Source organism: Falco naumanni, chromosome 1, assembly GCF_017639655.2.
Source record: "Falco naumanni isolate bFalNau1 chromosome 1, bFalNau1.pat, whole genome shotgun sequence".
Lineage (NCBI taxonomy): Eukaryota > Metazoa > Chordata > Aves > Falconiformes > Falconidae > Falco > Falco naumanni.
The window spans coordinates 20,039,519-20,055,644 of NC_054054.1; the positions used below are offsets into that span (position 1 = coordinate 20,039,519).

The following is a 16,126-nucleotide window of genomic DNA, read 5'->3' on the forward strand; positions in this document are numbered from 1 at the left end:
TTTTATAACATCTATGACATGTCGTATTTGCCAGCTTCAGTCAAATTTGATAGAAAGCCAGCAGGTCTCGAGGGTGTTAGTGTCCTAGAGGTGGGCAGGTAGAAGATAGGGGAACCTCTCAGCTCAAGGAAATCTCAGTGCAAACTCTGGGCTTATTAGGCATCAGAGAATCCACACCACACCTTAGCCAAGTGAGACCTGTCCCCTAGGGGACCCCAGTTTCATGCTGTCTGTTTGATTTCCATCCCTGGTGCTGCAGGTTGCAGGGCTGGTGAGATTTTTCTGAGGAAGACAGGCCATAACAAATAAACGTGGGATGTGTCTATTATGGACTGTGGACACTCGGAAAGGTATGACATTAGGGTGATGTTTTTCTTGTTATTACGGTCTGCATGACCTGAATCTTGTAGAGTTTGGCATGCAATCAACTTCTGCCTGAGTGGTTATACTATGGACCATCAGACATTTTTCTGATGTATGTATTGTTTCCGTAAGAGTATTCTGTTTCATACTCTTCAATTTGTATAGGAACAGCTGTCTTTTAGAAGGCTGTCTGATAAAGCCATAAAAGGCAGATAGGTGGGTCAGTGATCAATCTTTCCTTCCATTATGGTCATATAACACAAGGCAGGGTTACATAAGGTTACACTCATGTAACACGATCGGTTGGTTTTCCAGTGTTTCTGGTTGACGAGTGCTGCAGTGAAAGAAAGCTCTATCTTTATTCAGCGCTCTGAAGATGTATCACGAGGGGAGTGCACACCAAAGTAGTGTAACCTCACGTATAAATTTAAGCTTGTTGCATTCCTCTAGGGAACTGAGGGTTTATATTTTATGTTTTTGGTAGTCGTTCACTGGTGAAATTATATGTCAGCAGGACAATAAAATAAGAATATAAAATGTGAGTAATACGTGTGCGTATTCACATAGGTAGACACAAAACCCAGGACATGTTCAGAAGATGGAGTCCAACCTGTCTATTTTCATCAGTGTGATCTTTGTCTGAATAAAGGTATCAAAATAAAGTCATTGCTGTACAGACTCGTCTGTGCTCTGGAGATCATAAACTTCTTCAAACAACGGCATATGTGACTTTATGCTGGGAAGGAGCTTTATTGACTCTAGAGAGAGCAAGCACGTAAAATGCAGAGCATTTGTAATCCAGATCCAGGCCAATTTAGAGGAGATCTGTAATGTTATCAATAAAGCAGGAGAAGGCTATAAATTAGCACATGATAAACGAATTGATGGGCTGGCATCTAATCTAGACAATGCATTGAAACGGTGTTATTGATGCCAGGCTGAAGTTGGCACAGCTGAGTGCTTTGACACTGGTCTTCCCTTGATTTGGCAATGGGATTTTTGCGGACATGGTCACCACCATCCTGATGGTTTCACAGAGAAGCCACGCTATCTTCTTTGGAAAAGTGGGGCATAATAATGAGCACTTGAGGATGCTGCCTTGTCTGCATTGTGCCAGACCTTTACTGAAGTGGCATTGCATTACTGTGGCTAAGCTGTAGCTGGTGTTAATGTTGACTCCCTCTTCAGTTCACCAACATCCCATTTCTTTCTTAGCAGGAGTAAAATATCATTTGAAAACGAATGTGCTGCATCTTTTCCTGCTTTCAAAGATTATTGTGGTGATGGGGAAAATAAGTGGCTTCTAAGCTGTACGTTTCCTATTTGGCTTTTGCTTGGTTTGAAAATGCTTTGGTTTGAAAATGCTTTGGTTTTAAAATGCTGTTTCCTTTCCCTTCCTCTTTGCTGAGCCAGCATTCACAAATCTTAGAAAGAAAACCTGCCCCTTTGAAAGACCTGCTCTCTCAGCAACACTGAGGATATTGCCCCAGGTAGGAGATGTCCTTATTCTTTTGGGGACTTGTCATCAACTGTTGGTTGCACGTGAAGGTGTTGCATGTCTTTGCCCTCTCTGACCGTGTTAGCTGGTTAGCACTGTGCAGATCCTCTGTGTACAGTGTGGAGTGCTTTCCCAGGGGGTATGTTTGCCACGGGGACCTCCTTTTCCAAGTTTGGATTCCGTCCCCAGAAACATAAGAAAAAACAGAAGAGCTACGCGTGGACCCCAGGATAAAGTAGATTCCAGTGAGAAACTTGGGGATTGTGTAATTTTTACCTATGTGTTTCTTGTATTCAGTTTAAGAGTTTTTAAAGCAGTGCTCTTAGTAACATTCCTTAGAGCCTTCCGGCACAGCAAGCTCTGGTGTTTACAGACAATAAATGCCTGTTCTGTGTAGAGGGGTGGGAGAAGAAATTGGGGTTGGAAAATATTTCGTTGGCTTGTATGAAAAACCTTAAAGCTGGTGCTGAGAAAAAAATAATTATCTTTAAGTAAACAATTAGATTTGGAGTACTAACACCCCAAAAGTATTTCCAGCCAGTCAGTTCAGGGGTGCTCTTTCCACTCGGACTCTGACTTAGTTGAGACTCTGTGTTCCTCCAGCTGGCGTTTTGAAAATGAGAGGAAAGATGAAAGAAATTTATCCTGCCAATTCCTCCGTGGTCCTTATGGTAGTAAGCTCATCTGCACAGATTTCTTAATGTCTTGAGGCAAGCTCTCCCATGGGCTTTCCTGAAGACCACACACAGACTTTCAATTCTCTTGCATTTTTTCTGTTAATTGCCCATCTTCTAACAAGCAGTCCTTGCGCTTATCAAGAGTCACAAATAACTTCTTTTGAATAGCTCTGATGTGCTTAGCTACAAGGAAATTGTAAATAGAAAGCTCTCTGTTGTGCCTTTTGCTCCTCACAACATATGAATACTATGAAAAAACAGACAAACTGGTCGGGCGTGTTGACTGCACACGCACATCTGAGGCTATGTGTGAGCCCTTCACAGAGCCATATGAGTCCTGCAACCCTGCCCAATTTGTGGAGGCTCCTACCAGAGACAACACAGTGAGTGCTTCTGAAGGCAAGTTACGTGCATTCCCACATGCTGTATTCTTTAGTCAGAGACGAATTCCTGCTTTTATATAAGATGTTGGTTTTTAAGCTTTGCATAATTGTGTTCTGCATCATTTTGATCTTATGTGTTTTAAAATTTTGCTTTCCTGGCCAATGCAATTTATTACAATTAACTTTTAATCTTCTGTATTGGTCTTGATCGTCTATTCACTCGAGATGGGAAACAATTATAGATCTTTGAAATAGATGTCCTACTTAGACTCAGCAAAATATCTTTAACAGCATAATAAGAGAGGTTTGAAAATTATAGTAACAACCTAATGTGCAAACTTGGGAACTCTGTTGTTCCTGAGCTGTGCTGTCTGCCATTGATACAGCTGGGTGCAATAACTGGAAAAGGTACTGAGGAATCAGGGTTCCTGTTGCTGGTTTGCTGTGTGACCAGAAACTAGACACACCTGGCTCAGTTTGTTGTGTAAAGACAGTCACCTAGTACCGTCTGAGATGCCACTGGGTATCCAATACATTGGCAGATATGGTACAGGGCAACTGGGAGGCTCATACCCTTCGTACCAAAAGCTATGGCCAAACAGGAGCCCCAGAGATATCTCAAAGGGTGTTAGGTGCCTCTCTTCAGGAAACTGAGGTAGCTTTTGGTCTCCCTGTGTCTTGTTTTCTCCGTCAGTAAAGACCGTGATGCTGGTTGCGCAGGGATGTTGTAAGGCTTGACATCGAAAAATGCATTTAAGACAACTCCGTAGGTTATTTTCAGAATACAGAAAGTCAGAGACTTTCCTCTGCAAGAGCTGAATGGCCGGCAGGGTGAGCTTTCGGTTAGTTGTGCTGTCTGAGCACACGGCCAAGGTGGACCAAATCAAAACCAGCTCTGCGGCAGAGCGCTGACGCTGGACGGCTGGTCCTGTCAGCTCTCGTTGGAGGGGTTTGTAACTCTGAGTTTGACCCTGAGGACCAAAATCGGTCCCCCGCAGTAAGTTATGGCTGAAATCCCCACGCGTCGTTGGGGCACCTGAATTTGTGGCCCTGGGGGGGGGCTGGATGCATGCTTCGACGTTTTGGGAAAGTCCACCAGATGGAGCTCTTGTTTGAGGGATAAAGCTCTGGCAGGCTCTGCAGAAGCTGAGGAAAGAGGACATAGACTTCGTTTTTCTTGGATTGTTTCACGTAACGGGGTTGAATTGAGCAAGCCTGACTTCCCAAGCGCTTGCTTTTAACAGGAAACGATTGATGCTAAAGATGCGGAAAAAGGAAATGTACATTTGCAGCTAGAAGCGCTTGAAGCTTTCACTGATGTTTTCATTTTCTTGTTGCTGTCTTCTTTTGCAGAACTGTTTTAGCATTCGCTCCCTCAAACATTTCTGTCCCTTAGTATGCTTCCCATATTTAATTAGAATAATTGCACCCCTTAGCTATTAAACCCATATAAAATCAAAGCACCAGAAAACTTGCTTAATGGTTTAGAGGAAAAAAAAACACATACAATTGCAGTGTGAGAAGGAAAAGTATCCAACCTTAAACTTAGTTATCTAAAAGACAGCTAATAAAACTTCGGAGCGTGACCAAGAAAGCAGAATTAAGCGTGCCTTAGTCTGTTTTCTGAAAGATGTAATCTGTGAGTTCAGAAGTCCAGCTACATGCCATTGCCACCAGGACCGTACTCATTTGGTATGCATGTCACCTCTCAGATTTGTGCCTCAAAAGCTTTGAAAAACACATTTTTAGAAGCAGTGTAAACACCCCAGCTCTAAGGACATTCTGCTTGTCTTCAACATGAGTAGTACGAGCACCGATGAGATTTGGCCCCTGCTCCACGCAACGTGAGGTAGTAATAAGCCACGTTCTTCGTGGAAAGCAAAATGAATGGATAGCACTAATTTCACCTTCTAATGAGGCAGACAACTCATTGCAGCCCACCTCTGTTCTTTGTAACACAACGTAGCCATCTTGACATAGCATCAGGGATGTCCTGGGGGTAATATAAAGCTGAATTTGACTCACTTGCTATCGGATTTATTTTAAGCTCCACCAAAAAACATGTTTATACCGATCGGCCTCGAGCTTCAGACAACACAAAGCAGGCCTACTGCCTCATGCCACGGGATTTCTTGGTTTGTGAGATGAAAAACAGTCAGATGATGTTTCATTCTAAATCATGTAGGATGAGCTTCCCTCCAATAATGCCTTTAGAAGAACCATTTTATAGGTTGCCTCCCCACTCTCGTTGCCTGAAGCTCTCCTCCGCTCTGTAATTGAATGCCAGCACACAAAACATCACTGGGAATCGCTGGGTGCTACTGGATATACGTGGATAAGAAAAAAGCAGCATATGTGAGTTAATGTAGCTGGATGTGTACTTTCAAGTGCGGTGTGGTGGCTAGTTGTAGTTTTACAGTAGCCAGATGTTGCGCCATGCTCAATTTAACCTCTTTTTGTATTGTTACAGCCCATAGTGCAGGCTTTGAAAATAGATGAAGTTGAAACCTGGGGCTCCCCGGAGGAGAGAGGTTAAGAGTTCGTTTTCTTGTTGGTCCTTCTCAGTAATTACAGAGAATCAAATCTTAGTTCTGAAACATTTCAGATTCTCTCAGCAATGGTGTCGTCTGGTGAGTGACTGACAATTCCCTTTTCCTCATTCTTTCTCAGTGGTTTCTATTAAATAAATTGCGTATTCTGATTTCCTAGGGATCACGGGTGTCTGCTGATTAAATACACTCAGTGGCATGGGTCGGCGCTTACTCACGGCTATTCTGTCAAGAGAGCGTGATGCTTACTGCAGACAGCAACGTTATGGGCAAATATGTACATAAACAACGTAGATGTACAAGAATACTAAGAATTGTGAGCATCTCCCTGTTACACTCAGCTTGGCATCATCTGGGAAAGTCCAAAGGGAAAAATGTCATGAGGGTGATTTGGGTGTTTCTGCTGAGCAGAGTTTGTAATATCTTCTTTTCTTCTTGTAATTAGTTAACCAGAAGGGAAAAAGTCTCAATCTTGAAGTGGGAGCTGAGGATATCGAAGGCTGGTCATCACCTTGAGGGAGAAAGGAGAAGAAGAGGAAAAGGAGGTTGATGCCATGGATTTTTCAGTGGCTTGGAGGGAATTAGGACACTGCAAGCTCCCCTGGTCTGTCCTGGGTGAAAGCAAATCCTTCTCAGTCAGTTGCCATCAGATAAACCCAAAATCAGCTCTTCAAATTGGTTCTAGTTCTCTGCCACGGACATTACAATCTTTTGTATTCCACAGGTAAGCACTTAGAGTTCTCAAATTGGCCCTAAACATTGCAATTAGTACTTTGGCACTGAGGTTTTACGAGGAGCAGAATGTCCTCTTTGTCCAGACGTGTGCAGAAGCTGTATGTATAGCTGAACTTCAGGGCACGTGAAGCATTAAATGCCAAAAAAAAAAATAAAATAAAATTTAGTGTTTAGTTTTAGGTACCGTTTTTGAACGGCTGATTCTTATTGCCAAGGGAAGAATTTGTCGCTCCGTTGTCTGAGCATGTAATACTGTGGTCAAAAATAGTGACTTGAATAAATACTTTGCGGCGACATGTCAAAAAATTCTTCTTTGAAGACAGCAATATAATGAGAACCTAGATCTGGGCTGTGTCTATAGGAACACCTAGTCACATAAGAATGAAAGGGTGTGTGTTCTAGATTGAACTTCATAATATGTCTAATTATCATACCATTCTCCTTTATTAAGTTAATTTGCTTTAATTAGAGGAACAGATATTTTGCATCAGAGTTTAAGGGGTCTATGGCACACTTGAGATTCAATCAATGGTTTGTTAACAGTTTTATCTAGAAAGTAGATTAGGTTATTTAAATTATGCAAAGTAGTATCCTTTTTCATTTCTCAGTAGAATAAAGTTATGATTAAGAAATAACGCTTGGAGCATGAGAGCTTTGCTTGTCATTATTTTTCACACCCAGATTTGAGATTTTACAGTGAATTTGTTCATCTCTAATCTGGTTTTATAATATTATATCAAATTTGGCGAAATAAAACAAGTGCTACAGTAGTGTATATATTTTAGATTTGTGTTTTTATTTTTGGGCTGTTGGAGCAAAAAGTCTTGTTAATTAGTTCATAAAACAGCAGGATTAAAAAGAATACACTGGAGGTGTAAAACAGTCAACACCAAGAGAGTTTAAAGATTAGCTTAATAAATAAAACTTAATTGGATAAAATAGGCAAGTAATGAGTTAAAGGCAGCCCAAATGTGTAATTTCTTGGGGTCAGTGGCAATGCCTCAGTTTACACCACAGCTGGGTAAAGCCTAGAGGGCACGTAACAGGGTGTAGTGAAATGGTATTAACCATTAATGGTAACACTGCTGTTGTGGTGTCTTGTTTTATCCTTCTCCCACCAGCACTTTTAAGTAATGCAGGAGGAATATTGGGTTAAATCACAAGCTGCACACCAACTGCGGCACCTGCTTTTGATTTTTCTCAAGATAGGGTAAAGAAAATGTCCCTTATTGGAACAAGAAGCTGTAACTGAGGCTAGAAGGGAGCCAGCAGAATGCTTGCAGGATGCTCAAACCATACTGCTGCGGGTTGCAGTAGCTCCGGGTTTTCAGTGGAAGTGCGTTGGGCGCAGTGCCCCTTGCCTGCCTGCCTGGGCTATGCTTGGTGAAGCTGCAGTGCACGCGGGGAAGAGGTTCTTGTAGGCTTGTGCTTTGCCTAGCCCTGAAAGGCTGTCACCTCTCATGCAGGTCACTGCTTCAAGCAGCACCCGTTTGCAGCCTAACAGGCAGAAGAAAAACGTACTCAGATGAAACCTGTGGCTCAGCCTCAGGCAAGCAAAACCCAATAAGCAACATCAGCGTTTCTACTGAAAATGGGGGCATCATCTCTGTGCTTGCAGGAAATAATGTTGGGTTTATCGCTTACCTGCATGCTGTCGCTGCTTGGACTCTACCTGGGCATGCATGTGTTCCTCAGCAGCAGCTACTGAGCCAGATGCTTCCTGGATGCCTCTCGAGGCCCCTGCTGCCCAGCCAGTTCCTCTTCTGAGAGAGTGAGCACTGTGTGATGCTGCATAACTAAAACCTATCATGGCCTACGAGGCATAATTGATTGTTAAGTCCAGTTTAGCATCTCCGTTTCTGAGATTAATAAATAACGATACCATTTACCTAGCAGCAAATATTAATTGATGGTTTACTGATAACAAATCCTCAGATCTGCATCACATACAAGAACCAGATAATTGGGTGAAAAAAATTATATATACATGCAATTAAACACACACATGCAAGCACACAGTGTGTCATCTGTCCTCAGTACCAAATGCACAGCAGCATTGGGTGCTCAAATTTGCAATGAATTATTTATATGATGAATTATCCCTCTTTCTCTCCTCCTAGAATATCCAATTGCCCATTTCCATTTTTGTTTCAGAAGGATTTATTATTCAGATTTATTCACTGTTTAGCTTATTAAACATTTCCTCCTCTTTTTCTCCATAATATGTAACACGCATCTTGTTTTCTGGTAGCACCTATCCCTCTGCTCTAAATAGGGTCTGCCAGTGTGGTGAAACCGTGAACAGTGCAATTGTTACCCAGACAGTTTACACTCATATTTGTGAATCAATTACATATGTTCCAAATTTTGGATATGTATTTGCTCACTTATGTCAAAAGGGTTTCAGCCCCCAAGTAAAATCATCCACAGCTACAGACAAAGATTGGAACTGCATGGGAATGAATAGTTTGGTTCTCACCAGTATTTAGCGTGTAGCTTTTGAAATTGCACCCATTTTTGCTGGTAAAACTCCATTCCCTGGAAGCCTTTGAGAGGGTGGAAGGAGAAGATGAGTGCCTAGAACCAAGTCATTTAGAGGTTTGCTGGTCTTCTCCCCTTTGGTTTCTCAGTTTTGCCGCATTGGCATAAGGAACAGCGTTTTAAAGTCAGACTTGTCGCCCTGGGTGTTGCACGCTGCCACACCTGGGACCTGTTCCTGCAAAGATTGTACGAACACAAGTCATCTCTGGGTGCAGGGGGTAGCATTGCAATGCCAGTTTCCTAGGTGCTGGGGTAGTACCTGGGACAGTTAAATGCATTTAAAAGGGATCACCTACCCACAAGAATTTTCTGTATTTTGGGCTTTCATTGTTTGGTTGCCATTTAACTGGCTGCCCTAGTACCTTCCAGGCATTCACGTAATTTTCAGCACTTGAAATCCACCTTCCATACCTGTGTTTAATATTTTTGTACCTTATAAATTTTGAGAACAGTGAATCTTGTTCTGAAAGTGTTTTAACTGTTCCTCTGGCTGGGAGTCAATCTGTGCTACGCTTTAAATCACGATAGAGATTTACAGTTGTGATAGAGGTGGAGCTGCAAGCATCCGAAAGAAGAGTTATCTGTGTGCGGAGGAGTCGGTGTTCACATACCTCAGTAAATAATATCCCCGGGATGTCATCTTGCTTCCCCTGAAATCACAAACAGTAATACCCTCTAAGAACAATAGCACTAAAACTGTCCTCGGGTTAAAAATAATCGGTTTGCCTGTGTGTGAAGCGCACAGTCTCAAGAGCTCTTTGGCTGGGTAGCAATATTTTACCTCTAATGACCTCAAACGGGAGCCAGCCATTTTTGCAGGCTCTACAGAATACTGTTGTGCCACGAGTCATACCCGAAGGTAGCTGCCTGCCTTCACCTGAGCCCATCCCTCCCTGCTGGCTCTGCACACTCCAAAGGCTCGGGGAAAAACTAGTCAGAATGCACTGGGTTTTCTTTGCTAATTTTGGCTTTCTTAATTAGGCAGATTCTCCCTGTTTCGGATGATTGTGTCTTCTGCAGCAGAAGAGGAGCACGTGTAGTTTGCTGAGATTTTTTTATTTTTTATTGAGGTGTTGCAGTTGGAGGCGAACGATCTTCTAGAAAGGAAGAAGTCGGGATGCTGTGTGCGCATACCAGGTATTTTTAGGTTCTCCTTAAACATGCATAAATTAATTCTAAACTTCTGTGTCTTTCCTCCCTTCCCCAAACTCCTGCCCTTGAGCCTATTTGAAAACGATAAATAGAGTTGTGAATATGTAAAAACAGCGATGTGAAAACAGAAGGATAACCGGGTGGGGATTCCCATGGGACTTCTTTTCTTAATGGTGTGGGGTTTTCAGTGAACTTAAATTTTGAGCAGACCCTTGGGTGAAGTGCTCGCTGGCTTGCAGCGAGCGACCCAGCTGCTCCGTGAGTTAAGGGAGCGGGAGGTAAGTGGCAGTAACTAATGGCAATTAGCAGAGGTCTGGACAGCTACGTCTCCCTTAAGACATGAGCTCTTTTGGGGGCTGTGTCTTCACCCTACAGAATATGACAATTTGCATCCCTCCGCTGAGGCTTCGCTGTCAGATCGGTGCGGCAGGCTTGTCAAGGAAGGAGGTTTTATTTTATTTTTGCCCTCCCAGTCTGTTGTAGCAGTGGGGAAGGAATGATTACCTTCAGGGAAATTGCCCATCAGCTGCCGTTGGTAGTAACTTGTTTAATGCTTAAGTAGCACTTGACGGTTTTATGACTGATGTGCCAAAAGAGAAAGAAAAGGGGAGAGGGTATGGTTTTTGAATGGCAAAGGGTCCTTTCTGCCTTTTCGTTGCAGCTTGCAGGTAATAGGAAAACGCCGACGAAAGCTGCCTCTGATCAAAACCGAGCGAGGGAGGTTGGCAAGGGGTCGCGTACGCGGCTGCGAGACGCATTTGCTAACTTGCAGGAGGGCTTAATAAATCCCATTTCTCCCGCATCCTTGACCGCTCTCCCGCCGCCGCAGGGACGTTAGGCAGCATTCCCGCCGCCCCATCCCCTGCAAGCAGCGGCTGCGGGCAAAGGAGGAGCGGGCGCGCTGCCCCCAACTCCGCCCGCTGCCCCCCCAGCCGCCCCGTCCCGGCCGCGGCCAGGGTAACGCTCCCAAGATGGATGGTGAGCGGCTGCTCGCAGCGCGGCGCGGCGGCGGCGGCGGGCGCGGCACAAAGCCGGGCGGCCGGGCCGGGGCCGGGGGCAGCGCGGGGCGGGGACCCCCGGGGCCGGGGGCAGCGCGGGGCTCCCCGCGGACCCGCCCCTGCGCGGAGCGGAGCGGCGCGGTGGCGGGGCGGGGCGGCCGCACCCGCGGGGCACCCCCTGCCCGCCCGCCCCGGCGGCAGCAGCGAGACGCGCCGCCGCTCCGCGCCGCTCCGCGCCCCTCCGGCAAACTTTTGCCGGCGCTCAGCGCCGCGCCGCTCCTGCCGGGAGGCGAGGCCGGGGCCGTGCCCTCGCCCCGGGCGGCGCAGGGGGCCTGGGGGGGGGGCTCCCGGCTGCTTCTCCCCGCGTTTTATTGTTTTTCCCTTTTTTTTTTTTTTTTTTTTTTTTTTGTCCGCGGGGAGGGGTGGGGAAGGGAAGGGGCTATAAAGCGCGAAGGGACGTGCGTGACACAGTCCCTGCTGCAGCCTGTCCCCGCCGGAGCCGGGTGTTAGGTAAACACCCACCCCCCTAAACAAAAAAAAAAGCTTCCCTCCCCCCCCCCCCCCCCGCCTCCGCGGGAGGGACGGGACGGGACAGGACGAGACGGGACTGGACGCCGCAAGGTAAGCCACCGGGCCGGGGAGCGGGGCCGCCGCGCAGCCCCCCGCTGCTGCTTGTCGTCGGGCTGGCTGGACCCCCACCCCAGCTGCGGGACCCCCGGGTGCAGCGAGCGGCCAGCCCGGCGCGGTCCCTCCAGCCGCGGCTGCAGCGCCGAGTCGCCGGCCGGCACCGCGCTCCGCCGCTGCTGCGGGATGCAGCCGGCCGGACCTCGCCCCCTCTCGGTCCCCTCTCGCCCCTGGCAGCTTTGAGGCTTCTCCCCGCTGGTCCCTGCTCTCAGCCCGCGGCGGCCGGTGCCCCGCAGCTTGAGCTGCCGCCGGGAGCCCTGGCTCGTTCTCCGGCGGCTGGGTGCCAGGCAGGCAACGACTCCGGCCCCGCCGGCATCCTACCTTGTTTGCGGTCGGAAAAGAGAAAAACAAACCCACCAAAGCGGCTACCAAAGAGAAGTAGACGGAAAACTCAGCGCTGGGCTGTAAGTGCTGAGATTTGCTAGGCGCAGCTCGGGTCATGTTTTTATTTCGACAGCGCAGAGACAATGGCTCCAACGCATTGTTTAATCACTTGCAGATAGAACTTTCATGGATTTAAACCTTCACAGTTAAAGGCTAGTGCAGGTTTTTGAAAAGTGGTGACTCTCTGAACATTTTTGTTCTGGCTGTATTTAAAGCTTGGGTGGTAACACGCCCCGATTCCCGGGACCGGTGAGCTTGGTGCCAGGGATGAGCGTGATCCTGTCTGTGCCGCGCTGCCCAGGGCTGCTCTGGAAATCATCCCGGTGGACGTTTCTGTGGGCAAGGCAGCCTCTGCAAGGGTGGTTTCAGAGAGCGGCTGGCAAAGCTTGTAGCGTCCCTTGGACTTGCCCTCCCCACCAACGGATCTGGTTAGCATCTAGTTACAATCTTTAATTAAAACACTTAAACAGTATTACTGTTCTGGTGGCTTGCCTGAGCTGCAGGAGGTGAGCTCAGAGAGGAGGCGAGGTCCCCAGCGTAAATCCACTGCTCTCCCTGGCCTGGCTGGCTGTTTGCGAGCAGATGCCTGTGACACAAGTGTGGCACCAGTGCTCTGCTGGAGCATCCTACAGTCAGGCTGCGTTGGCAGCCTCGTCTAGCACTGTCTTACAGCTGGTTCCCAGCCTAGGTGCTCCGGTTTTATACTTGGTCAAGCTGGTAGAGTTGTGTCTGTGTAGAACTGGAAGAGGCGAGAGCGATTTGAGGGTGAATTCCTCCCTGGGCGGTTGGCAGTGAGTGATTTATACTCCAGTGACCCCGGCAAGGCACTGCTGGCTTGGCCGTAACCTGGTTTCCGTAAAAATAGCGCTTGGGTGTTAGACGTCGTCAGCACCTTTGGCCGTGCTGTAAGGGAGCAGGGGGAAAAACTTTGTGATTCTGTTCAGTCTACTTTGAAAATCGCTGATTCTTAGCTATTTTAGGAATGGCATTTCAGATTGCTTCTTGTCAGGAATGCCTCATCCTCCCAGCCTCGCTCTCCAACCTCATAGCAAAATGCATACCTGCGAGAGGAGAGCTGCCGAGGTCAGCTTTCTGGTACCACTAAAAATCTCTGGGAATAGTTAGAGTAACGTTTAGAATGTAAAACTTGTTAATATTTGAAGGAGGAGAGGACATTTTAAAACACCGAGAGATTTTATGTTCTAGTTTGACCATTAGAAATGTCACGAAGCAGGAACGTGCAGCAGTGCACCACGTGTGGGTACTGTAGGCATGTATTTGGGGTCCTGTGGCTGTGTTTTGTCCTGTTGCAAGGAGAGTGATTACCTGTTCCTTGTGGACTGACTTTCTGTGTCAGCAGATAATGAGCCCCCCCTAATTTGAAAGAGCTTTATCATATGTCTGAAAAATTCCTTTAGCCTTGTTACATTTCTGCGATGAGAACTGTGGGTGCATCACGCTGGCCTTGTTTCTGCGTGGCCCCAGACAGAAAACCCATTGATTTTTCTGCTGTGGAGGGTGGGTGCTACAGAGTGTCATCGCAGCCCTGCCAGTGAGGTGACACAGTGCACAGACATGCTGTGCTCTGCAGTGCCTGTGAGAGATGCTGGCTGTTCCCTGGCATGAGCCACACCTGGCACGTGTGTGATGTGCTGCTGGCGTCATCAGCCAGTGTGTTACCTCATACCCCAGCCCCCCGGGGAAGTTTGGGGTTTGGAGATCAGATGCGCAGTTTGAGAGGGAATTTGAACACCGCGTGGGGTGCTGGTCCCGCAGAGATTATACGGGCCCTTTTTAATTTTAAGAAGGTTGTCACAGAGGTGAGGCAGAGCTGCACAGGATAGCCCTGCGTGCCTGTTTTGTTGTGGATGACTATTTCGGAAACACCAAGGAAAAGCATTTAGGTTTCCCCAATGTTTATAAATACAATATGGTGCAAACTGTCAAGCAAGCTGTTCAAAATCACGTAACGCCTGTGCTGCCTTCCCTGTTCGGCTCGAATGCCTTCACCACATACTCGGCGTTCATCTGACGTTTAAAGCTCCCGGCACGCAGCTCTGGTCCATCTGCCGCGGTTGTTCCAGCGTGCCTCCCCTCCTCCTGCAAGCTGGGCTGGGGATGCGGCAGTGCGGGCAGGGTCGGTGCCGCCGCTCCGCTTGCCCCACGACCTGCTCCTTGGAGCCCTGGCCCTCCTTTGGTACCACGCTGCTCTCAGCTGGCTCCACGAGAGCCCAGCCCGGGCTGCCCCGAAGCATCCTGGCTTGCAACCGAAACTGCATGTAGGGGCAGAAATGGCATCTTCAAATGCGCTTTGTCCTCCTTAGAAGTCCCTGAAAATGAAGGGATAGACCCCGCTCTGGGGAGATGCCCTGAGAGCTGAAGCTGGCGGTGGGTGGATTAATGGGGCCGGGGGAGCAGGGGCTCACCTTGGCTGTGCAAGGTGGTTTCAAGCCTCCAGCCACGTAGTTGTCTTATGCTCCCCGTCCTGCAGCTTTGGTAGGGCTGGATGAAGCCTGTTCGTTAGGCATTCTTCTCTGAAGTGTACTAGGGTCTTTGGCTTTAATATATATAAAAAGATGAGATGTTTATTAAACTCAGACTCTGCTTTTTCTTCTGTACTTTATGGTCTGAAAGGCCGGTAATGAACAGTTTATTATATAGAAATCCTGATTTATTTCTTCAAATGGTTACATTTCAAGTTGGTACCAAACAGTTTTGTAGGAGACCACCTTTTATGCTTCCCATGGCAGTTTAAAAGATTGCTAGAAAAATAATCCAGAATCTAAGTAGGTTTGGATAAAGGCAAACCAGGACTGTACATCAGGGTATGTGGCGCTTTTATGCAGCAAAGCGGCGGATTTTACCACAGAACATCTGGGTACTGGCTTCGGTTACAGCACAGATTTTAGTGGGATAACAAGTCTTGTTTGGCTTCGCGTTCATTTTGAAGTCACTAAACTTTATACGAATAATAAAACTGTAAGCCCATTACTTCACTGTTTTCAAGGGGCTATTTCAATCGTCCTTCAGGGTCTTGCATCTTTCTGGAGCTGGTTTTGTTTTATTTTACTAAGTGGATATTTATCTTTTCAGTCCCCGGTTTGCTTTCGCAGGAGGCAGATTTACTAATTTGTACGGATGGACACACCAGAGATGGCAGGTTTCCATTCGACCTTGCCGAATGTGCACGTTTTCTGCATTAAGGCCAGTCTAATGAAAACTGCACGTTTCTCGTTCAGTGCATTCAAAGGGGCTGATGTTATTAACGTGGAAGACTATATAGCTGCTCTGGGCTACCAGTTCGACCGCTCGTGAGAGTTGAAATAACGGGGGAGGTTTTGCTCTCTTCCTCTCTTTTGATTATGAACTGCAGAGGAGAAGGGTAGTCCTGATTGAAGGGGAGAAGGGCGTGCTCCTTCCGTAAGAAAACAAGTTTGCAAGCCCTTACAAAAGGGTGCGCATACTGGTGGGAATGCCCAGCATCGAGGGTGATAACCTTGACTGATTGTATATCAAGAGATACGTGTTTGGAATACGAGGCTTCTGTGAGACTAACGTTTGCGGAGAACCCAGTGTGATACTGAATGCTGTTGATCTCTCTGTGTTGGCATCACTGACTGTACAGGCGGGAGCGAAAGGAGAGTAAATCAGAATTATGTTAAAGGACAGATGGTGTCTTGGGTAAGACCAGTGAGAAGGGACTTGAGTAACTGCTTGAGCTTTGCTAACTAACAGGCGGTGCAGTGAGTGAGCATCGCCTTGGAGAAAAGGCAGAGTGCAGGAGCTGTGTTCCCCACTCTTTGTTTTACGTCGTGACTGAGGATACACCACTTCGGTGACAAAAATCTTCATTATATCAAACAGGGATAGTTTCTGCTCAAGAAGGCTCAAATAAGCTAATACTTAGGGATGGATGGAAGGAGCTTTGAAGGCTGAGGAGATGTTATGTTTGAAAACTTTAACAAGATGTCATTAAGAGAGGAAGTGTTTTCCCTTAAATCAGGAAATGGGTCAGGGTAATAAATCATAACTCCAGGAGAATGTACTTAAAGCTGGAAATAAATTAAGAGGGAGTGAGAGAGTAAATATTAAAAAGAAGTCTGTTCTTTCAGAATTAATTTTCTCCTTTGCAGTATGCGAGGACACCCACTGAATGGGAGAA

The 16,126-nt window shown here is 46.8% G+C and overlaps 2 protein-coding genes across 4 annotated transcripts in view; both read left to right on the plus strand.

Moving 5' to 3' along the window:
* Window positions 1-954, plus strand: part of TNIP3 (TNFAIP3 interacting protein 3) — a 61,475-nt gene extending 60,521 nt beyond the window's left edge. The window contains exon 14 of the transcript XR_005826414.1: window positions 260-954. The gene's annotated coding sequence lies outside the window, so the exon portion shown is untranslated. The remainder of the gene's footprint in view (window positions 1-259) is intronic.
* Window positions 955-4,404: 3,450 nt separating this feature from the next.
* The window catches only part of NDNF (neuron derived neurotrophic factor), a 30,179-nt gene continuing 18,457 nt past the window's right edge, over window positions 4,405-16,126 (plus strand). The window contains exons 1-4 of one of the 3 annotated variants that reach the window (XM_040584094.1): window positions 4,405-5,551; window positions 5,631-5,786; window positions 5,916-6,194; window positions 9,817-9,883. In XM_040584094.1, coding sequence (XP_040440028.1) covers window positions 9,864-9,883 — 20 coding nt within the window. In that variant the 5' untranslated portion in view covers window positions 4,405-5,551; window positions 5,631-5,786; window positions 5,916-6,194; window positions 9,817-9,863. Of the gene's footprint in view, window positions 5,552-5,630; window positions 5,787-5,915; window positions 6,195-9,593; window positions 9,884-11,306; window positions 11,518-16,126 lie in introns of those variants that run through there. The other 2 variants (XM_040584102.1, XM_040584109.1) reach the window with 2 other exon arrangements.